Below are 23,597 nucleotides of genomic sequence, written 5' to 3'. Positions count from 1 at the left end.
AAGTGTAAAAGGCTGAACACAGGCCAAATGCTACAGTCACGGGGGGGGCGTTAGGTGGGGTAATTCGGGTTTTCGTGGGGAATACAACCTTTTGCTTAACGGGTGAGCTAGAACAGAAAACACTCGTGACCTTCATTTCGTTCAGTGGCCACGTACGAGCAACACCCCAGCGTTAGGCACAGTAACTTTAATGTTTCTGCCTCTGTACGGAGCGTTGTGTGCGGAGGTGGGAGGCAGAGCACGTGGGAGGCAGGGCGCTGGCACTCCCAGCTATTTGTGCTGCAGTTTGCAAACGTTTAGATGGATGGCTTAATCGGACCAGAGAGGCCTGACGCCGCACAGGGCAGAGAGGAGTAAAATCCATCTCGGAGAAGCGAGGGCCACCTCCGAGAACGCTCTGCCCTACTCCCCACGTAACGAGGGATGAGGAATGAATGAGAAGCAGAAGTGGCTGCCAAAGTGGCATTTCTATGCATCCCCAGAGCACGAGGCTAGAGAGTTCATGAAGCCCAGGCGCTCGGCCTCATTGGTCTCCAGGAAGAGCTGGATGTGTTTTTAAGGCTACCTGAGACGTGGATCTAAATGAGTTTCACAAGCTGGTAGGCTGCACGATAGATCACACGTGAACACGGGCATTAGCATATACTACAGAGCGTTTAGCACACGGGGATATAAAGCAGCTATTGTTCTGGCGGTAAGGTAATACGTAACCAGATAGGCCCTGGCTTCATCTAAAAAACATTTTCCCAGCATTTCGCTGACTCGTTCAGCGGGAGCCTCGCCGCGACAACAGAGTGCACATTCATGGCCAAGGAGAGGGCCCGAGATGATGGGCGCTCTCCTCCAGCGCCGCGTTCCCGGCCCCGCAGCACCGCCGGGCTCAGTCTCCTCCCTCCGTGCTGGGGGAGATCGTGCCTGTAGCCCTAAAGCTGTCACGAACACACAGTCAGGAGAGGTGAGCAGCTTTTGGAGGGCGCCAACACCTTGGGAAGGCGTTCAGAGCTTTGCCTTGCAAATACGGAAAGTGCAAGTGTCGCATCTCCGCTGGAGCCTTACCTTCCGCTAGCCACCGCGCTAGCTGCAAGGAGGTAAGCACGCTTCTTTTTTCCTCGGGAAAAAAGGGCTGGACACACAGCTTAAGCATCCTTTTTTCTCTTCTTCAAAGCATACCCGTCACGTCTAGCTACAGCGGCAGCCCTGCTACAACCCAGCACGCCCCTCGGCGCAGTGGTGCGCGGTGCCTGCGGCCCCGCTCCTTTACGGGACGAGGCACCCGTCCGGCACAGGGTCCCCTCCCCCTGCGCACCGCCCGGCCCATCCTCGGCAAGGTGAGCAATAAATCACGGCCAATACACCTCTCCGACGTGGAACACGTCGTGTAAGGAGCAAGTTTTTACAGTGCACATTCCTCCTTTTTTCACACACACGCCGCTGTCTCCCGCTGCCCGGACCGCGCGGCAGGTGGGGTGGGTTCCTACCTCTCCCTCCCCAGAGCATTTATCCTTGGTATGCTACTGCCGCTGGCAGATTCCTTGCTTTTAAGCTCTGCACATCTGCTGATTTAAAAATAAAAACAAGCTTGGGCTCTGGCCTGGCGGCCGAAGGCACATTTGTGCAGGCGGGCACAGCCCGAGCCGCGCGGGCTGGGTGTCGGGAAGGCAGCTCGCCCCTGCGCACGCCAAGAGAAGGCGACGACGTCTGCAGGGAAAAGAACAAAAAATTCGCTTTGCATCAGCCCCAAGTCATCTACGCGTTTTGTCCCTGCAGGGCTCAGCCCGGGCACACAGCAGCCTGCAAGGGGGAGACGCGTGGCACAAAGAGGAGGGCCGGCAGGCACAAAATCCACGAGAAGATCAAGCAGCCGCTTGTGCAAGAGCCCGTCCATCACTCCCCTCGTGCAGGGGCATGACAGGGCAGGTCGAAAAGTGGCTCCACGAGAGCAGGAAGGGGCGGCCAAAGAATCCTTTCTGCTTTGCATCTGCTGGGGGTGATTCAGAGCAGCACGGGGCCGTCTGGAGCAGAAGCAAGAAGGCAGCTCTCTGACAGCAGCAAAGGAGGAGAAAGCCTACAACGTGGCCAAGTCCTACAACGTGGCCAAGTCCTACAACGTGGCCAAGTCCAAGTCTCGTTGATTTGCAGCGGGGCTCCAAACCTCTGAACGCTTAGCTCCTATTCGGAAGCATGGCTTGGGCTGCCCCCAGTAAAACCAGACCCAGGACCTCCCAAGATTGGGCTGAGGACACGACAACGTAGCTGTGGGTGAGAGCCACGGGGGCTGCCTAATTGCAGACAAACACCGCTGGCTGCTGATCCCTGCGACTTCAAAGGAGTCGAACGCACTATATTTATGCCAGCAATAAAACCTCTGCTTCCATTAGCTATACATCCTCCTCTTAAACGCAGTGCACACACCAATTAGAGTCCCCTAATGCTTGGGAGTACAAAGCTTTTTTTTTTCCTCTTTTTTTTTTTTGAGGAGAAGGGGTGGAAGGGAAGAGATCAGGCGGCTCGGGGGAATAGCAGAGAGCCTTTCACTGCTAGGTCTCTCGTTCAAATCTGTCAGAGGGCAGCGGGAACAGATGGCCGTTTCTGAAGGCTGCTCCGTAGCTTACACGAAACGAGGGATTGTCTCGGGCCGCGTCCTGGTGGACAACTTATTGATGCCACAAACGCGCTCTTAGCGGTTTCTGGCAGGGCTGGTGGAGAAACCAAGGGATTACACGGGTACGAAGCAAAATGCTCCCTACCTGATCAAAGGCACCTCTCCTGGGGGGAATCGAGGCAAATTGCTGGCAGCTTACACCTGCCGCTGCCTGGGAACCTCTGGCTGCTCAAGTCTGGCTCTCGGTCCGAGACCGGCTGCTTCAGCCCGGTCCCCTGAACTCCCCTTTGGACATGCTGGAGGTTTTGAAGACGAAAATCATGGGAGAAAGCAGAGAGGAGGAAGTTCAGGATCTGGGGCAATAAGGAGGCAAACCCTTACGGAGTGAAAGCTTGCTACCATCGGCGAGCAACAGCAAATAAAGCCATGATCGATTTTAAACCAATTCTAAGCTCGTGCTCTGCTCAGTCTCTCCATTCTTAGAGCCTGCACCTCCTCCAGGGCATAATTTTAATTTTCTGAGGGCAGGTGGCAAGAAGTCCACCAGTGCCCGAGCGGGCCACCAGCCTGCTGGCCTCGTGCAGCGCAGCAGAGGGGGGCCCAGGTGAGCCATCAGAAAGCACCACACAGAGGGGAGGTTGGATGCTTTAGGGAACAGATTAAGGATACAGGGTGGGAGTGGGAGGAACAAGCCAAAATCTGACTTAGAAACACCACCTCTGTTTTTGGAAAAGATTCAGAGGAAACCAGAAGAAACTGATTTTTTCTTCTATGAACTTGAGCAGCTTCCCATCGACTCACGGAAGCACGTGGGCACTCCTGACCTGGAAACCGTGCTTTGCAGCAGTGTCTGGTGCTACTCCAAACATACCAACCTGCCTCCAAACATACCAACCTGCCGAGGGGCTTGAGGACGATGAGGAAACGGCAGCCTCCCCCAGGTAGCCAGCAAGCAGAAGCCACCACCCCCGGTCTCGTGTGCCGGCCCGCCGGGGTGCGCGGCGCAGGAAAATAGGGCGATTCCCCTGCAATCTCCCCGCACAGCTGGTTCCTGGCTGCGGATTACCGCTGTCACATGAGCTGCTTTACAGCAAAGCCAAGCTGTCTTCGTGAGCTGAGAAGGTCACTGGGAGACAGGGGCCTCCGGGGACAGACACACCGCCCTCTGCTGCGGCGGCGATTTACTTCCCGGCGGGGAGAAAGGCGATCCCTTCTGGTCGGAGGGCAACGAGAAATGGTTTTTACCTCCCAGCCGTCTGCCCGGCGATCATTAGGACTCACCCCGGGAAAGGGGAGAGCGGGGATATCCCCGGATCTGGGTCTCACGCTGCCTGCCAGGCTGCAGTCGAGGTACTGGAGGGCTAGGAGAGCTGTGCAGTGATGGCTTTACCTTCCCCTTCCTCGTGCACACACAAGCGCACGTCACCAACCTTTACGACAAGGCCACTTGAGTGTCACCGGTAAAGGGATGCCAAGGTGGAGGTGCATCTCCCCCAGCACTCTTGCACAAGCTCAGAGCATGAATAAGCCAATCCTTCCTCAAAGGAAGCGGCAAGAAACGTCCTCTTCAAACCTAAAACTCTAAAGGAAGCGGCAAAAAATGTCCTCTTCAAACCTAAAACTCTAAAGGAAGCAGCAAGAAACATCCTCCAAACCTAAAACTCTAAAGGAAGCAGCAAGAAACGTCCTTCTCAAACCTACAACTCCAATGGAAGCAGCAAGAAACGTCCTCTTCAAACCTACAACTTTAACTGCTGAACACCGGGGCCAACGAAGAGGAACGGGTTTCGGTTGGAAAAACAGAAGTCTGCGGGTCCGTTTCAGCCTCCTGGGAAAATGAATTAAAGCCTGCCATCTTCATCATCCTGCCACAGGCAGGGCTGGTGGGCAAGGAAAACATTTCTGCGAGCGAGATCGCTCACGTGCTTAGTGCTTGCAGGACGGGGCTCTTTACTATGCCCCAGAGGCAGAAGACAGATGGGGTTGTGCTTTTAGGCTTGAAAAATCAGCCCCTGTTACAGAGATCCAACAGAGAGGAGACGTCCAGCCACAAAATAATTCTCTAGACGAGCTCAGAAAAAAGCAATCCGGGAACTCCAGAGGTCAGCCTCTGCTAAGAAAGCAGCTGAGGCTGTTCTCAGAGAGGGGCAGGGAGCTTTTTAAGGAGCAAACCTTGAGAGCAAACCGCAGTTAGCTGGGCTCTGCACGTGGTGAACCCACGGTCTGAATCGGAGCACGGACAGGAGGCTGAGCAGCTCTGCAGGGAAGGAATTTGGTCTCACACACGGGGTTATTAGCTTCATAAGCACGCAGACACACAGACCGTGCCTCGGTGCGCTCGGGAGCTGAGCTTGGGGAAGCCCCAGCTCGCAGCGTACCTCTCCTTCCAGTGGGGTGCCCAGCAGGGGGGAGGTTCACAAAACCCTTCTCGTTTCATCAGATGCCTTACAGGGCTCCAACAGCTTGCTGGGATTTCAGCCAGCTTCCCATTTGGATCAGGTTGCACCCTGCGCCCGCGGCTGGCCATTAAGAGCCGGGAGCTGGCGACTGCCCCAGGGTCAGAGGAGCCTCCATCCGTTCAGCCCTCATTTTCCAAAGCTCTCCCAGTACAGCAGGAGAGGGTTTCTCGAGCCAGCCCAGCTCGTGGCCACGAGGGTACCTGCTAGGAAGGCAAGGACTGCACCCTGCTGCCACGAAACAGCAGACTGCAGCCCAGTTCTGCGCCGTGAGGGTGCAGGGGGATTAGAAACCCCTCTCCATCTGCCCTGCTGCAGCGTAATCACAATTCCCCAAGCCCTTGAATGGTGCAAGGGGTAAGAGTGGGATGGCACGGGGAGAAAAACGGCAACGGGACCGCAGACAAAGCTGGGGACGTCGGCGCTCACCTGTCACCACGTGGATGGGGACGAGTGACACAAGTGACACAAGTCTCGCTCCGCTCCAGCTCAACTCCAAGTCCCTCTGCCAGCAGGGAAGGGGAGCTGGGAGCTCTCGTTTGGGGTGGCAGGAGAAAGAGCAGAGGGGTCTGCGCCCTGGGATCGTGCAAGCAGAGGGAAGCGAGGCAGCGCTTGGTCGTCTCCTCCCCAGGGGAGATGGAAAACCTTCCGGGGATGGGCTACGATTCCCAACGTCTCACAGGACCCCAAAAGCTGGGGAGGTGGGCTGCCACACGGCACATATTTGAATAAATTATTTATTCAAATAACATTGTAATTATATTAACAAATTATTAATAGTATTTATTTTATTCCACGTGCGCCTCATCGTGGTAGCAGTGAACAAGGAGCAGCGAGCACGGGCTGGTTTTGATCTCAGCTTAACCCACCACCCACCCGATTTAATTCTTAGGGGTTTGAATGCTCAGATCCGCGCGGCCAGCACAGGCATCACCTGCGGGGGGGAAGCAGCCCGTGGTCCTCTCGCTGGTGCCCCTGCCCTATTTGCGAAGGGGGCAGGAGCCCCCTGAAGGAGCCCTGCAGGTCCCGCTGTGCCAACCAAGCCTCTGATCGGGGTTAGGGTTAGGCACGAGGAGGAGGACGCCCGGAAAAACGGCAGCAGCACTACTGAGATCTGCTCGCAGACGCCGCACAAACGCCTCCATCCCTTCGCATCCCAAGTCTTGCGCTGGAAACGGCGGCAAGCAAGGAAATATTTATCTATCCAGCTCCGTGCCCCCAGACATACTCATAGAAACATGCCAAATATACCGATCGCCCTTCCTTTCCTACCTCCATACCACCTCAGCTCTTTCAGATAAAAGCTTGTCAAAGGATTAGGATCTCCATCTCTTGCAGGTACCCCGAAGGCCCCACTGCAACCAAACTATTTTAGGTCCAAAGTTCTTAAATATCCAAGCCTCACAGTCAGGATGCATACACATCGGGGGGGGGGGGAGGGGGAACCCTACAATCTACCATCAGAAAAAAAAACACCCTCAAACAAGATCCCATGCACTTTTTAATCATGCGATCCCCTTGGCCAAGTGAATGTGGAGTGATTTGGAGCTGCCCATAGCCACCACGTTACGCAGCAGGCAGGGGGAAGGCACCTTCCCTATGAGCAAAAGTGATCACAAAACACCCCCAGGTATCCACAAAACACCCCCAGGTATCCACAAAACACCCCCAGGTATCCACAAAACACCCCCAGGTATCCACAAAACACCCCCAGGTATCCCAAGTCAACACCACCAAGCTGCTGGGGACTTGTCGCCCTCAGCTAAAACAACTGGCAGCGAGCACTGGCAACGGTACAGTTGAGCAAAAAGCCTCGCTAAGAAATCGTAGAGCCACAGAACTACAGAATATCCCGAGCTGGAAGGGACCCACAAGGATCATCGAGTCCGACCCCTGGCACCACCCAGGTCTACCCCCAAAATTCAGACCGTGTGACTGAGAGCACAGTCCAAAGGCTTCTTAAACTCCGACAGGCTCGGTGCCGTGGCTGCGTCCCTGGGGAGCCTGTTCCAGCGCGCGAGCACCCTCTCGGTGAAGAACCTCTTCCTGATGTCCAGCCCGAACCTCCCCTGTCGCAGCCTGACACCATTCCTCGGGTCCTATCGCTGCTCATTAAAGGGAATACGGAAGAAAGCAAGCTCCAGGAAACATGATTATACAGCACCCACGTCGCTTCAGCTGCCCAAAGGCCCGGCCTCTGCTCAGTACGCGTTCCGCACCCAGCAGCCCTTCCTGAAGCCACGTGAATTATTGAGGGGCCGTGAGATGAAGGCGCAGGAGCCTGGATAAATATCCTACAAACACGCCAAAGAAAGAGGCTTCTAATTCAGCCTAAAATCAGACTGAATTTCTAGACAGGCAGCACGTTCATTCAGAGCGTTCCCAGCCTCGTCGCTCTTTGCGATGGAGGGCGACCAAGTGAGGGGAGCTCAGCCGTGGGAAATTGGGAAGGCAAAAACCCTACGGGAGCAAGAAACGGGGCCACTGCTGCAGGAGGGCAGCAGGAGGGCAGCAGGAGAGCCGTGCCCCTTTGAGACAAACCTCCAGGAGGAAGACCAGAGCCCTGCCTGCTGCTTCCACCCGTGCTCTGCCGCAGCCAAGCCAGGCATGTCTTTCCATCCTTCCGGGCACGGAGCAACCACGTCCCTCTGCCCTGAAGATCTCGGACTGAATAGTCCTCAACATCCACCTGCCTCAGCAGAGCTGAGCCTTCTCGAAGGAAAAAAAGGGGAAAAAAGAAAAGTTTTCTTCCCGACTGCTGCCTTCTGATCCAGGATTTCTGTGTTTTGGTCCTAAAGTGCTTGGGGTCCCCCAAATTAAAGTGCTTGGGGCCCCCCAATTAAAGTGCTTGGGGTCCCCCCAAATAGGAGCCTCCCAAGTGCATCAATTCAGGGGACAGATCAAGGAGCACGGCGTCACCAGATCTGAATTTTCCGAGAGAAATTCAAGATCTTAGGAGAACTTAAGCTTTCTGTTACGTGCACGAAGATGACGGGCAGTGCCTTAGGTAGCAGACTTGCTGTAACTATTACAGCAGGCATCAGACAGCTCCACTTTTCGAATTTACAGCTAAAGAAAAAACCCTGCTCAGCCCGGAGTCGATACCAGCCCCATTTCCTCTCCCAGCCCAGAACAAAAGGGAACATATTGCAACTGTGCTGAGAGAGGAGGGCTGCTGCCTATTTCTTTAAATGTAATGTTAATGCCTCGTAATCAGCTTTAATTTTTAAACAGGCCCAGCCCTCCTGTCCATTTCTCCTAATTCAGGACACGTGGAAGGTAAATGGCCTGTGCTTAAACCAGGCCAGCATCGGCGGTGACAGCTGGGGAGCCTGTAAGTCTCAACTGCCTGCTAAGAGGAATGGATGTCAGAGCCCACCAGGGGAGGGGAAACGGGGAGGCGCTGGAGATGCTGTAAGGTCACCAAGAAGCCCCGAGATGAGGCCAGGTGGGGCACGGCTCACTGACTCGATGGGAACTCGCCGAAACCAGCGGGACGCCAAGAAATGCTGGAAATGATCAAGCAGCAAAAGGACTCGGCTGCGACTCCCTACCCCTGATGAAGGCGGTTTCCCTTTCTGGATCACAAAAAGGCTGAGGAGCGAAGGCAAGCGTCTTTTAGGGGACGGCAACGGCCACCCGAGGAGCTCCCGGTGTCTCCCCGGGATGCTGCCTTCCCTCTTTGCAAGCTTGAGGGCATGTTTCAGAGCTAAAAAAACAGCCTGTAAACTTCACGTGAGACTTGGGGGCATAGAACAGGAACACACACAAAAACCGGCAAAAGGGACCCAAAAAAAGCAAAGAGCAACAGGCTCTTCCTTGCACTCCTCCGACAGCTGTCTTTGCAGAGAGGAGTCCTGTAGCGCTCACCCTATAAAAATATCTTCGCCCAAGGAAATCAAGTGAGTTCGTGAGTCTCCCTGCCTGAAAAGACAAACTGCACCCAGAAATACCATTTGGGGTGTCAGCCAAGGGACTTACCGAGGTCACAATAAGCAGGGAAGCCCTACAGCCAGCCCTCGGGTGCCGTGGCCTCCACCTCCTGCCCTAACTCGGCCAAACTCCTGGTGCTGGGAGCAGCCCGGGTCCTGGGCAAAGCCGGCTCCGAGCCTGTGCTGGGGGTAAGAGAACCGCTGGTGCAGGTGGCGCCTGGTTTGTAGGACCAGAGGGAAAACCTGGCGTCTGACAGCGCAAGAGGGAGCCGTCGGAGCCACCGTTTTTAGCCCCGGTTGGTGGGCAGACAAATCCTAATCGTCAGCAGCGCCAAGGCGTCGAGCCGGAGCCGCACGGCGCCCGGCACAGCCCCGTGGCAGAAGGGCAGCCTGAGCAGGCAAAGGGTCGTGCCCAGGAGGAGGGCAGGGCTGCAGCACAAAGGAGAAGCCCCACGAGAGGCTTCGAGCAAGGAGAGCCGTGCCAGAGCGAGCAGGTAGCACTTAGCTGGCGAGGTTCGGTGCCAACGCAGCAGCAGCCCCGGGAGCGAGCGCCCTGCAAAATCCTTTGCCCCCCGTGGTGCTGGGGAAATCCCGAGCAGCACCGCTGGCATCAGAGCTGTGGCTGGCGTCCCCCAACCCCAGCAGCGCGTATTCCTCAGCGGCCACGCTGGGATTCGCCCAGTGCTGACGCAGAAAGGGGACAGACGCGGAGATGACGGAGCTGCAGCCGAGCGTCCCCTCTCCGAAAGGCACCAGCGGGGAGCTCCGCGTGCTTGACACGGAATAGACTTGTTTGAGCTGATGCTTGTGCCAGCGTATTTCACTCAGCATTCACCAGGGCCCTGCTGTTGACAAGAACTCATTCATGCCCAGTAATTTGTCCTCTGGGGAACACCTCTCCTCCTTCCTGGAGCTGCTCCGCTCACCCAGGACTTTGCTCGCCCGCTCCAGCTCTCGCTGCTGGCTGCCATCGTCCTCTCTCCTGCCCTGCCAGGTGACACGCACCTGCAAAAGTTTAAATTCCTCGCTTCTCCTTCAGATGGTGATTAAACTGTGCCCGTTTCAGGGCAGCGCTCGTTAAAAAAAATAACTATCTGTTCCTACCGGGAGGGTGCTACAGAAAGCTCGACCCTTTCCTTCTTGTCCGCCTGGACGCAAGGGAGCTCATCAGCAATTTGCCAAGCTGTTAGCGACTCGTTTGGACCCATCTTCCTTCAAAAGAACATCTAACGGGGGAATTTATTATTTAAAGACGTCTGACAGTCTGACATTCGCAGCGGGTCAGCCTCCAGCCCCTGCCTTTCCCCTTTTCTCATAAAAAACCAAAAAGCCACCAGGGATCAGGGCGCTGCACCTCCCTGTCCCGAGGCAAAGCAAGAAGAGGCAGCTCCTGGCTTCGCCCTCGGTGGCTCCCTGTGCTTTCAGGCTCCTGAGGAGACACACGCCGCTCAGGAGCGGGACCTGGGCTCCTGCCTTCCCCTCCTGGCTGTGCTTTCACCCGTAAACAGCCCGCCAGGAGCCTGCCGGGGCTGGCGGCCGCGCGTTTCCCATCTGCACCGAGGGTGGAGGCAGGTTTCCACCCACACCTCCTTGATTTCACGCGGGGAGCTCGGCAGCCTTGCAGCGATTAAAGCACTCCTGGTGCAGAAATCACCAAAAGCGGGGCAGCTCTGGTGCAACGGGGCCCCCTCACCCTAAATAACCCTACAGGAGCGTTGGTCCTGCGCTAGCCTGCAAGATGCGGCCCTGCACTGATGCCTCACCTCTGCTCGCAGAAGCACGGAGCCTGCTAATCCCCTTGCTCACGTCAGAGCCCTAATGCTCTCCCCGTGCTTCCATCACAGCTCGGTAATCCTGGCTCACCCCCGGCCGTAAGCGCGCCTCCTCCTTCGGTCCTTTCTGAGTTTGTTCTGACGACCAGAGGGCTGGAGAAGGGCAAAACCCACTGCAGCTGGAGCTTGGAGCCCCTCTCGTCTCCAAAGCAGCTCTCCAAAACGCCACCAACAACACAAAACCGACAGCCCCGGGCTCCACGGGACACCGGAGCAGCCTCCTCGGGGCAGGGAGCCTGCTCTGTGCGTCGCCTGCCATACTCACGGGGCGGCACCGCGCGCTGCTCCAGCGCCGCGCAGGCACAGGCTTCATCAATATTTAAGCATGAAGTCAGGAAGCCTGTAGCCAAGGCAGCTTTCAGGCCCCGCTCGGATCGATGCCAAACAAAAGGCTGCAGCTCGAGGACGCAGAAGCGAGGCCCAGCCCGCGGGCTGGCGCTGCCACCGCTCCTTCCAGGGCTCGGCGCACGGAGCTGCCCGTAGCGTGCTCCAAAAGCACCCCCAAGGGAGCACAGCTTCCTCTTCCCGGAGCATTTTCCATTTTGCAGCCAGCTTCACGAACAGGTGCCGCCACGATCCCGGTCACCTGCTCAAAATAGGACTTTAATGCCGGCCCTTTCAGACCAAAACATCTGAGGCTTCAACCACGGGGTCAGCGGTTCCAGCACCCCGGCTCGGAGCAGATGCTCCCGAGCAGCAAGGAAACCATAAAGCACTTAGCTCGTCTGACACGGCGTTGGGGCGGGAGATCTTATTTCCCTTCGCTGTAGATGTAACCGACGAGATTACCCACAGCCCTTTCGCAGTTGAGCCCCGCCGCCGGGCTCCCTGCGATGCTGAATGGAGTCCCAGCCTCTGAGACACAAAAAAAATACAGAATTTGCCTCTTTTTAGCCAGCTTGATTTTCTGGGGTCAGTTAATTGTTATTCGGATGCCGGAGCACGGATAGGAAAAGTATTTTATCAAGATAAAACAAAAAAAAAAAGGGAGTAATTACATCTGGTGGCTGCCATCAAGAACTGAGACACCTTCCCTGACCTCAAGCAAATCTGTTCAACTACTGTCTCAGTTCCCCTACCAATGAAACGGGGATAAATTTATGTCCCTCCCAGGGAAAACTGCACGGGTACGGGATCAGAATGCCTCAGAAACAATCTACGGAAGGGTAAGACTCCTAGAGAGAAGCATTTATTGAAAATATTGGCAAGTTAAGGCTTCGTAAGCAACAGCGAGCAGGGGTATTTGCTGGTTAATTCCATTGTGGCTCTGGGAGCCACCCCTAGGTGCCCAGTCGCACCAAATCCCTCCGTCTGCTCTCCTCCCAAGAGGACAGCACGCAAAGCAACGTGTCCCCACTGCCCCAGGGGACCGAGTGCCCAGGACGATGCTCGCCCTCACCCCCGGGGCTGCGGGGTACGAAAAGAGGCAGAGCGAACCCTCGGCGACAGCGCCAACGCCGCAAATCCACCTGCTCTCCAGCCCCGGCCAGAGCCAGCAGGAATGGATACCCGCCACCTCCTCCGTCCCCGGGGGAGATAAATTAGCTGGTTACGTAAGGAAGCGACCGGCACGGCGCTTCCAAGGGCTGCCCGAGCCCTTCCCCTTAATGCCGCCGGAGATTAGAGCGAATCGAAGGGTGGAAGCAAGGCGAGGGGCTGCGGGTGAGGCTTTGCACGGAGGAAAACGCTGCAGTCTCTCCCCTTAATGCACTCTAAATCCCAGCTGATTTCCAGCTCCGCTGTTAGGAAAAAAAAAAGGAGGAAAAAACCCCAGCATTAATATCGTTTTAGTGCAAGCTGGGCAAGCGAGGTGGAGTGACTCAGGGCCTGGAAGGGTGGGAGGTGTTGAGGGGAAGCATCCAGAGGAATCCAGAGCATGACAGCATTTTGGAAGCCAACCAAAAGGGGTGCAGATCTGCCAAAGGACACTAAAGCGCTTCTACGGATCCGCTCGGTTGCTGGTTTTGAGCATCCAGGGTCAGATTCTCCCTTCGATAAATGCTGCTCGTCCCCCTCACGCCCGGCAGGCAGGGAAATAGAGAGGTGAAATACAACACACGGCTGCTCATCCCTCTCTGCATCCCCGCAGCGAAATACCAGGGTTGGTATTTCATTTCTGCTCCCTCTTCAGGCCGGCTGACTCCACAGCAAGAGGCGTCAAGCACAGCACCCTGAGGAAAGCCGCTCTTCCCTCCTCTCCCCCAGGCGCTGATGTTTTAGGACGAGCGCATTCCCTACAAGACGAGGATTTTCATGGGAGTCGAACCTGACGTCTGACCTAGAAGGATTTCTGCTTTATATGCAGAGCAACAAGGCGAGAACTCAGCGGTCTGCCCCCGGCTGCGCACGCGTTTTCCCCCTTTGACAATTACTGCCCAAATAGCAACTTTTTTTTTTTAGACACAACTTCACAGTCCTCATCCTTCCTGGGCTTATTTCGATGCCTTCCTCTCTATTCCATCAAATAACCGGAGAGTTTCATCTCTTAATTTGGGAAGTGTGGTAAAGGCATCAGACAGATACAGCGAGACTGGCGGTGGTAGGTAAACTAGGCACACCAGTGTGACCCAGTACCATCCTGAACCAGTTTCCACGAACCTGCTGTTTTATTTATTCACTACCAGCTTAGTCTGGATATCTATGAAAGTCCCCAGAGTTGGAAAAAAAGATGCTGAGTGAGAAGCTCTACAGAAAATCCCCCGAACTAAGCCACTGGCCGTGCGGCGGCAAGATGGGAAACGAGGCAGAAGGCAGCACGCTGAGGCTGGCTGCCGGCGGACGACCGAGCAGAAAAGCAACAGTTGTTCAAGAGCAGCCACCAAGCATAAAGGAATAAAAATAAACAGTAAGACAACTAGAGAAGGAAGGAAACGAGTGGGTAATAAAGTGTTGGTCATACTCCCTGCCACTCCACAGTGAAGTGTTTTGGAGTCAAGCTTATCATGGCACTGACTAGCGGTGTCAACCAAGTCTGGGTCCTGGGCAGTGTACGGGGACAGAACAGGAGCAATCCTTCCCCATAAAACTAGGGCTGAAGAGCAAGCTGGCAGGAGGAGGAGGACAGCGGAGCCCCCAGCACCAGGGAAGCAAACGAAGTTAGTGCTATCATTTTGCTCTCTGGGCTTTTAAGTCAACCTGAAGTGAGGCAGAGCTATTTTACTGGGGAAAACTTGACATTTCAAGTGGAGAGGAAAAAAAAACCCTAGCTGAGAGCAAAGGAAAAAAAAATTTAAAAATAAAACAGAAAGCAAAAACTTTCCGGCAGCCTTACCATTGGCATCTTGGACTCCGGTAAGCGCTCCTACTGCCGCCGCGGTTTCACCAGACAGGACGATCTGTCCTCCACCTTGGAGAGTGGCTTCAGCAAGTGTGGCTACCGCGTGGGCTGCTGCTTCACTGGGGGCACAGAAAAGAGAAGGGAAGGGTTAGGAAGTCCACCAGGCAACCCTGCTCCAGTAGGACCCATTTAACTAGGCGTTGATATCAAGAGAACACACACAGGAAGGAGGGACTCTCACCAGGGCCAGCTGAAGTTATCCAGAATGGAAAATCTGCGGTGGAGGAGGAATACAAGGAAATAAGCTGCTTTCACTGCCTTTTTTTCAGCTCGCATCTCTCTCAGTTAGAATATCCGTGCCTTCTTTAACATCCTTTTGCCTGCGACTTCACTAAAAGCTTTTGGACGATCCCAGTAAGTTGTAACACAACGTGGCTCCTTCCTGCCTCTGGTTTCCAGTACAAAACTCATTCTTTTGCCACCGGGTCTCTCCGGATTTTCCAACTCCCCCTCTCACTACTGATTCAGCCAGCTTACCTCGCACTGCAGAAGGCCCAGAGGTTTACCGTTACCAGGATCACATCAGCAGCTCTCTATTTAGAGAAGACAGAGTACCTCTCCCCAGCCAAGTGGTTTAATAATTCTTTTTAATGAGTGATTGGTAGCTAAGCACGGTATTCTTAAATTTCCTCGCACGAATGAGGTCAGACCAAAGGCCCTCCTAATGCAGCAACCCTGCTGTGAGAACAGCCAGTATCAGATATTTAGGAAGGAGTGTGTATGATCCTTCCCTTCCTACACCCTCTCAGCTTCCGACAGTCAGCAGCGTATTGATTTCCTACATCAGAGACTGCATCTGGACCATCAGGTTTGATTTTTCTAATCCCCTTTGAAACCCATTTATACTTTTTGCTTCCCCAACATCCTGTGTCAATGAGACCCACATTTAATTAGATGACGTGTGAATAAAAACGTTGCATTCTGGTAGTCCAAAAACCTACTCCCTCGGTCTTGCTGGGCAGCCTGTGCATCTGATAGTGCAAGAAATGGAAAATAACAGTTCCATTTTCATTTTCCTCGTGACTTCATAGACTTCCAGTAATCTCTTTTCCAAGCTGAAGAGACAGAGTCCGCTCGCTGTGGAAGGGCTCTTCCTGGCTTCCTGATTAGTCTCATCCTTTTCCAGACTTTTTCTAAATATAAGACATTGTTTGAGGGGTGTGTGTGACCATTTCTCACATTATTCAAGACGTAGACGTCCCATGGGTTAGTACAGTGGCCTAATCCTGCCTTGCTCTCCATGCCCTTCCCTGTAATTCCTAATATTCAACTTACTCGCCTGACAATACCTGCTCAGCAGGGATTCTTGGAGCTTGCTGAATGGTAACTGGTAACAAACAGTTCCTCGTTGGGTCTATACAGGAGATACTTCTTCACGCGTGGATTATTTGGCATGGATTGAGATGATATCCTATTTGCCATTTCGTTGTACAGTCCGAGTGCTCTGAGCATCCTCCAACAACCGTTCAAACTTCTCCAGACCCCTTGGATAAATATTAGCTACTCAGGGCATATTTTCATTTCTCAATAGCCCCTCTGTCACTCAGGGCAGCTCTCAAACGCTGTTACTGAGCCAGAATATTTTCTTGTTCTGCCTCCCTACCCCTTTTGGCTGATCTCTCTTCTGAACCCGCAGCTACGTGGAGGCAGAGTGCAGGAAGGCCAACTACAACAGGGCAAACCTGGGGGTAAACCCAGACTTGCTGGGGTAACACTATTTCCTAGACTTTGCACGCTTACTTGAAGCCACTTTCAGGGGCAATTCAGCATTTTAATCATTGATTAAGGTTGCACCTATGAAAATAATAACAACCACACAGCATAAGAGCTGTGCCCAGTTACAGCGTGCTCCACAAACACTAATTAATTCAAATCAATGAATTAAGCACCTCCACTTTGTCCTCCTTTACCAGGAGGCCCCATACTTCCCATCCTCAACCCTGGCAGAGCTTTCACCCACCCCAACATGCTGTTCGCGGGCGCACTGCTCTGCACGGACTACGAGACTCCTTTGCTCCCTGTCAGGGAAATCAAAGACAGCAGCCCTCAGCTAAATTAAGCATGAAGTTTCCAGAGCTGGAAGAGCCTTCAGCTCTCAAGGACTTGCTGAGATGTTCCTACAGGTAGGGGAAAGACCCCCAGCAGTGTTTGGTGGCAAAGAAAAGCGAGCACCTGTTCCACATGGAAGGTTTGGGGGGCTAGTCACCCAGACGGGACCCCAAACCCTCCCACTGTCAGTAGAGAAAGAGGGTGACAACAAAATGTGAAATAAAACGCGAGGCCCATCATTCCCACTGCAATGCTGCAACAGGCTTCACGTTGCTCCTGAGCTACGAGCTGTTTCAGACTTACTGCAGGGCCTTCCTGGGTATAAGCACAGCTGACCCTGTCTTGAGGCACAACAGCGACTACGTTACTCGTTGAAAGCTCTTCCGCTCGTGTTTTCTAGGAGCCTTCATTTCATTTTAACATTTCTTTTTTATTAGGGATTCTGAACTCCCTAAATGCAGGAAAAGGAACTGCTCGTTGGTGACCTTAAGAGCCAGAACTAGTAGCAATGGGACAAAATTAAATTGAAAGCACACTGGTTTCAGAAAAATTTCTCAAAAGTACATAGAAAAAAAATCTACCAACTAGGAACGTGCAGGACACAGGTCCTGCAAGCCAGATTCCAGGAGACTGGACTTTCTTTTTTTTTCAACTCCATGCCTAGTTACTTCATCTGTTCTTACAGTGTCCTAAATAGATCACTTGGTTTTAAAAGGCAATTTTCCAGTGGAACTATTAGTTAAAAAAAAAAATCCTACTCAATCAGCCTCCTACAGCAGCAGAGAAGAACATATCTGACGGACTTGAATCTGGATCATGAACAGAAACAGTTCTGGGTGGGTTTGCAATTCAGTTACGACAGCAATTTGGAAGCAAGCTGGAGATGGACCCCAGGATCGAGGTGGCTGCTTTAGTAATTTGTGATCCCCGCATAGCATGGTCTTGGAGCTCTACCCCAACTACCAGCGCTGTGGGCTCGTGTCGTGTCCCAAGCCACGGCTGCTCAGCCTTTACTCTGACAGCCTTTAATCCAGAATCCTGATTTGGATGAGGAAAACGTTTTGCCCACACCTCAGCAGTGTGAAACCTCCTGCGCTGCTGGGGCTGATGCCGCGTCCTGTCCTGCTCCCTCGGGCTGCAGCCGCAGTGTGCCCCAGCCACTTCCAGTTTTTAAGAACATCAAGCAAAGCTTAAAAAACTCCCCAGAGCTGAGCAAAGACGCTGCTTCCTGCTGCGCGGACCTGCACGGAACTAGACTTTACTAACTTTACCCGTTGGTGCGCTGAGCACAACATTCTGTTTTCTGACGAGAGACCAAGGCAGCACACCACTGGGAAATTCAGCCTTTTAGTAAGGAACTATTACCAATTCTGACGGATACACAGACCAGCGTACCAAACGGCACTGTCAGCACGTTAGGACTCTTATTAGCAAGCTCGGTTCTGTAACCGGACCCTTGCTGAACCCAAACCATTTAGCGGGTACAGTTACCACCTACCGTTTCCCCTTTCAGGAAATTTCCATGTCAGCATGCTCCTACTGTTACAGTGGAAACTGAAAACTATCCTGCAGACTCCTGTACGCAGGTGGAACTAGGAATCTGCTAAGGAAAAGCCTCCACGGGACTGCAGACAGTGTCCTTTTACTGTCAGAGTGAAAACCTAGGAGAAAGCACCCGCGTGCAGCCTTCTAGCCTTCTCCTCTCCCCCGTACCTGTTGAGTGCCATGGTAACAGTTGCTCCTTGTTGCATCTCCTGAGACGCTGCCACTGCTGCTTCTGCTAACGATGCCACTGCCTGCGTGGCCTCTGATGCCTGCGTCGTCTGGATGGTCATCTCACCCCCCTGTAGCGTTGCCCAGTTCTGCTCCACCTACGGAGGAAGAACAAGAAGGAAGGTCCCAGGATGTGAAGCCATCCCGTGAAACGACGGCTGCTGCCTAAAACAAAGAAGTCAGATAGTTTCGAGAAGTCTTTGGAGAATCCTGCACGTACTCTGACTCTCTCCCAGAGACTTTGACAGGGAAAAGAGAGCACCAGGGGGGAAAGACCAGGATCCAGCTGAGAACACCACGGACCCTACAACCCTCTCTCAGCCATGAGTGAGTTTCTGTAGCCTGCCCTCAAGTCTAGCTGCTGTTCTGCACATGTTCAGTCTGCAAGCGAGAACTGCCAGGCACTTTTTAAAGCAGCCGCACTGCTGCGGTGCTGGAAGCTCAGCACAGATCCCCATCCCACAGGGCAAAGGGCTGCACGTGCCTCCCTGTTTCCATTTGTCTGCACCCCTCCCGTCATTTTGGGGAACCAAACGTGTTCCCATTTAGGATTTATTTGTGCTGGACTTGTCTCAAGCTCACCTAAAGCTCACAACTGGAACTTGTTTTGCTGTAGTACGCTTAATAAATGAAAGTGGCCATCCCCAGTTCAAGGCAACTGCTTTGCTCTCCTGTGCCCACAGCTGACCCTGGGCGAAAGGATCCAAAGCAGGGAGGAAGCAGCGACAGGGCGTTGAGACAAGGTGAAAAGAAGCCGAGTTAAGAGAAGGCGAAGTCTTTTAGGAAAGATGGAACCAAGTCCGAGTGCCTCGAGAGGAAGAAGTCGCAGACGGGAGGGATCTCAGGAGAGTTGGACTGAGTTTGTGCTGCTCCCTAGCCATGCCGAAACCAAAGCAAAGCAAGCCCGAGCAGGGAAAGGCACCCTTCCCACCACCATGCAGGAGGAGAACATACGTATATTCTGCAAATACATGTATTCAGCAGTCAGGCAGATCTCCACTGTGGCGCACAGCACCCTGCAAAAACGCCTAGGCTGTTTCAAAAGGGGGAAGGACTTACTCCTGGCAAAGGAGGAGGAATTGTCCAGGCCCTTCTCCGCACTAACACAAAAGTTGTGCTGCTGAGATCGTAGCAAGCATCCCTGCTCCGTGTTGCTCTGCATCCTATAAACACGTCTGCTTACTCAGAGCTAACTCACATCTCCACGCAGCATGACAGCGAGGCAGAAACATCCTTAGAGACGCTGCCAGCAGGCTGTGGATTTGTCTGCACATAGCGATCCCAGCCATTCACCAATGAAAAAACTTTTGTATCTTTATTTCGTCCAATATCTCTTAAACGTTTAATTTACAGGAGGAGCTCGGTGCCTGCACTCCCTTGATTTCTGTTTGTCCCTCTGAAAATTTTCTTACAGGTGTCAAGAGACATCTGAAGAGGGTTCTGAAAACCCTCAAAGTACTTCAAGGTCACAGCCAGGCCGCTTCCCTTTGCTCCTGAGATGGAAATAGGGTCTTGTGCAGAACAAAGCTGTTCTGTGCTGCCACCTGTCGCCCTGAAAGCCTCGCTCGCACAGAGCTGACCAGACCCCAGCACTCCTGCACAGACCGTCCGCAGCCGGACAGCCTGGCACGCAGCAAAGGGGCGGAAAGCTGCCTGCAGCCTCATGGATTTACAGGGGGGTTAGTGGGGAAAAAGAGGTTAAAAAAAAGCGTAAGTTTCCTTGCGGTCTTTAAACTTATTAACGTGTTTAAAAAAAAGAAGCGGAAAAAATAAACGCATGCAAGTTTGAGAGGTCAGATTTGAGGGCTGAAGTGGTCTGACGGACTCCTCAACAGAAGGAACTTTGCCCAGTTTTAGAGCACTGGAAGAAGCTTTCACAGTACGTGGAACAGTACTGCGCTCCGCGGTACCTCATGTTGTCTCGAATATAACGTGCATTTATGAAGCTCTCTCCGGTATTCACTTGCAAACCTCTCTAAAAGCTGCAGAAGAAGAACAGTCCCATTTTGTCCAGAGATCAGTAGCCGAAGAACCACACCATTTGCCCACAGCCATGCAATATCCTCCACTAACCACAGGCTCAGAATACCCCAGGCGTCACCCCCAACCCTGAACTGGCAAAACTCGGGATCTCGAGCACACGTGAAACAATTATCCCAAACAAACACAGAAACGTGCATTTGTGCAGTTAGGTCTCTATCTGCTGGAGCAGATCTCCCAGAATTAATGTATAGGACATTAAAATGGGATGAAATTCAGAGCTGAGGCTTCTGCCATAATTGCATTTGTATGCTCTTGAGTCAAAACGACAACAGTTCAGCACTTCCTATATGAAATTTCGTATAGTTTCACATGTATTTTAACCCTGAACACTGCAGGGTTGGTGTTTTTTTGTGACTTAATTGTGACAAATATTTAACTTTGATGAAGTCAAATAGGATGATCGTGCTCTGCACACGACGGGCACAACCCGGATCCTTACCTCCCCGTCAGTCACTGCGGAATAATTGACTTGTGCGACGGTGACCGTGGTAGGCAACTCGGAGGCATCAGCCAGCGTGGCAACTGTAGCACCGGTGCCAACCTGCAGAAGTCAACAAGATGCAGCTGAACACGCTTGCTAGTGCAGGAAAACATCCATATAATTCAGACAAAGGGACAGTCAAACGCTCTCAGGTTACAAAGCATTGCATCTACAGGGAATAATAGTAATGGGCAGAGCTCGTGGAAAATCCTGAGCTGTCTCCAAGGGGAAAAAATAACATGCTAAAGCAATGTCAGTCTGCAGCAGCTTCCAGAGTGGGGACAGGGCCCAGAAATGAGTTTTGCACAGCCCTTGTGTCTGTCTGAACACAGGCCCTCGCTATTTTCCTAGCCTCACAAAGAACAGCTGCAGGATACCACTGCCATTCCCAGGTGCGAGCACGGTGCACAGGTGGAACCAAGACACTTCTCCCATCGCGTGGAAGTCGTGTAAAAAGCCTACCCTGTAAAAACTATACCCTGCGTATCAGCTACCATTTATAGCACCACTTACCACTCACAGGGGCACTGCTCTCCAGGCACTTGGCAAACATCAGTCCATCCTCACTACCCTGCTGACTTTGGAAATTACACTTTCCCTATTTAACAGCTGGGAAAAGGCAAAATCTGGGAGATGTGCAGCTTTGTTTCTAAGCAGAATTAAACCTGTAGGTGCTAGAAAGTCGATGAGATCTCAGGTGCTGGGTACCTAAGAGAATACTATCAAGGGGAAAATGTCTGTTAGCAGGTGAGCAAACAGAAGCAGCTTGGCACGTCTGCTGGGCCTTGGGGGAGCAGAAAGCTGGGCCAATTCACTGAAAAGCTTTCATTTGAAAAGCAAACAAAAAAAAAACAAAAGCAAAACAAAAATAAAGTCCACGTCCTGAGCTGCCAGAAGCTGCCGCCCCACATGGAGAAGGGAATACAGCAGCAGCAACTTCAGCTGTGAATCCCCTAAAGCGGCCTAAGACATCCTTCCCTCGGGGCAGCTTGAGAATTACAATATTTATATCTTAGACACTTCAGGTGTAAGAGCAGGGGACACAGAAGTACCTAATGCCATGGATTAAGGTAGATTTCATACCATTAAAGAAAAGCAGTCCCATCACGTTTCCTCCCGTCACTTCATCCCACGGCCGCCACAGGTTTTGTGTGGCCACATGAGCTGTGTGTCTGGTTGCGAACGGGTTAGTAAAACCCAGGTCAGACCCTGAACTACTTGACCAAATAGCTGCAGGTCTGTCCGTGCTGCCACAACAGGAGAGCAAGGGATAGGAGCGGGGAAGAGAGAGGATGGGACCGCTTCTTTGAGCAGGAGCACTGGCTTAAAGAGCCAGAGGGCTGAGAGATTGATAAAGAGAATTCCTGAAGGACAAGGCAAGCTACCAAAAGGAGTTTGCTCTAAACCACCTCCTAGAGGCAGGCAAGTTGATCCTGAGTCAGCTGTGCTGGGAACGCTGGAGGGCTTTTCTCACCTGGATGAGGGACACGGTGCCATCGGGGTTGCTGAAGGTTTGTACCACTGTCTGTGACGGCACCAGGTGCGCTATGCTGTGTGTGGTCGTGGTCTGCTGCTGCGTCTGCTGGTCCTCGAACGCGTAGAGCAGGTCCTCACGGCCATGCTGCTTGTAGCAGTTCTTCACGATAGTCCGCAACGCCTGGGTCCACGACACCTACCGGGAGAATCAGAAAGGAGTTGAGAGCGTGTAAAAACTTTTCTGAACCGCTCGAATGCTGCTACTGCTGTGATTTGCATGCTTACCTTTACTGGGTGCTTTTCAATAAATCCTCAAACAAGATGCCCCCAGTACCTAATCCCTCCATCCCCTCATTCCCCAGGACTCAGAAATTACCCTGAGCCACTGCATTTCTATGTATGGATACAGAACGAGCATACTTGACCAAAGGAGGGCATATTTCTCAATGAAATCTCAATGAAATTTCTCTGCCTTGAAAGCTTAAAGAATTGAGGCCAACACACAGAAAATCACCTCCACCTTGAAAGAGCTGAGGACGCAGCGCCATTTCCAGCCCCCCAGGCATCCCTCCCCACCCAACCAGATCCGCATCAGCACTGCCCTCACACCCTGGGAGCCTTTTTTTTTGACAGTCTCCTTGTGACAGGTCGGTGACAACATCACCTGCGTGGGATCCACAGCTGTAACTGATACCCAAGACCTTTCACCCTTTCTCTCACTTCTCTTTTTCCTGGCTCCACCACACATTTTTGATCACCCGCCTTTAAGCACAAAGGTCCCTGCTCAGGATGGGACAGTAAACCCTTCAAGGGCTTCACGAGGCCACGACACAAACTCGGTGGTAAATGAGCTGCATACTTGGAGAGTTGGCTGGTCTTAGGCTGGGAAGGCTGCTTCAAAAAGCCACAGAGATGAGCAGGTGATGCAGCTAGCAAGAAGGACACCCGCTGCAGAAGGAGATGTGCTTCAAATACCTGCTCGTCGCAGCACGCAGGCAGGGACAGAGCAGGTTGCACGCTACACCTCCCATCTCATCGCTCTCCCGAGCTCGATGTCTGACACTAAGCCAAGGACGGGCGGATGATGCAGTTTCTTCCATCACTCGAGGGAAAGAAAAACGGCTCCCCCAAAAACTGAAGGCAGACCCATGGGATACCCACCCGCTGCTTCTGTTCCTCCGTGCGGACGTCGCTGCGGACGTTGGCCCACGGGATGTCCTCAGGCCACCAGATGGGCTTGCAGCTCTCCTTGCCCCAGCCTGGCTTGCCGCGACCCGTGGAGTATTTCAGCATCTCCGGGATGAAAGCTCGCAGCTGTGCCTGGAACAAAGCGCATAAAAGGGTTTGTAGGAACACAGATCTGGTAGTTTTGAGATGCATAGGACAAAGTTACTGCATTTCATTTCCATCCTGCTGGAAACATGACCTGGAAGAGGCCTGCGTGCCCAGGACAAACAAATCCTGTATCATCTTCCCCCAAGTCTCAGCTGAGAAGAGCTCGCTAGATTATGGAACAGCAGAAACAAAATGAATCCAACTAGAATAAGGCAAAACACACGCTGTCTTAGCACGCTTTTTGGTTTAAACACTACCACGAAGAGAGCTAACCAACCTGA

General features: G+C 53.0%; 1 protein-coding gene across 15 annotated transcripts in view; it reads right to left on the bottom strand.

The window, feature by feature from the left end:
* NRF1 (nuclear respiratory factor 1) overlaps window positions 1–23,597 on the bottom strand; it is a 61,852-nt gene that overhangs the window by 12,008 nt on the left and 26,247 nt on the right. For 11 of the 15 annotated variants that reach the window (XR_013942544.1, XR_013942545.1, XM_080570625.1 and 8 more), the window contains exons 6-11: window positions 23,143–23,301; window positions 21,980–22,177; window positions 20,464–20,565; window positions 19,892–19,963; window positions 17,922–18,079; window positions 14,094–14,218 (exon numbers count right to left, since the gene is read on the bottom strand). Coding sequence is in view for 13 of the 15 variants with exons in the window: in XM_080570625.1 (XP_080426751.1) it covers window positions 14,094–14,218; window positions 17,922–18,079; window positions 19,892–19,963; window positions 20,464–20,565; window positions 21,980–22,177; window positions 23,143–23,301 (814 nt within the window). In the remaining 2 variants the exon portion in view is untranslated. Of the gene's footprint in view, window positions 12,562–14,093; window positions 14,219–17,921; window positions 18,080–19,891; window positions 19,964–20,463; window positions 20,566–21,979; window positions 22,178–23,142; window positions 23,302–23,597 lie in introns of all 15 variants that reach the window. The other 4 variants (XM_080570628.1, XM_080570621.1, XM_080570623.1 and 1 more) reach the window with 2 other exon arrangements.

Source organism: Anser brachyrhynchus (assembly GCF_964034855.1).
Source record: "Anser brachyrhynchus genome assembly, chromosome: 1".
Classification (NCBI taxonomy): Eukaryota; Metazoa; Chordata; class Aves; order Anseriformes; family Anatidae; genus Anser; species Anser brachyrhynchus.
This window is presented reverse-complemented; position numbering and strand designations above follow the sequence as displayed.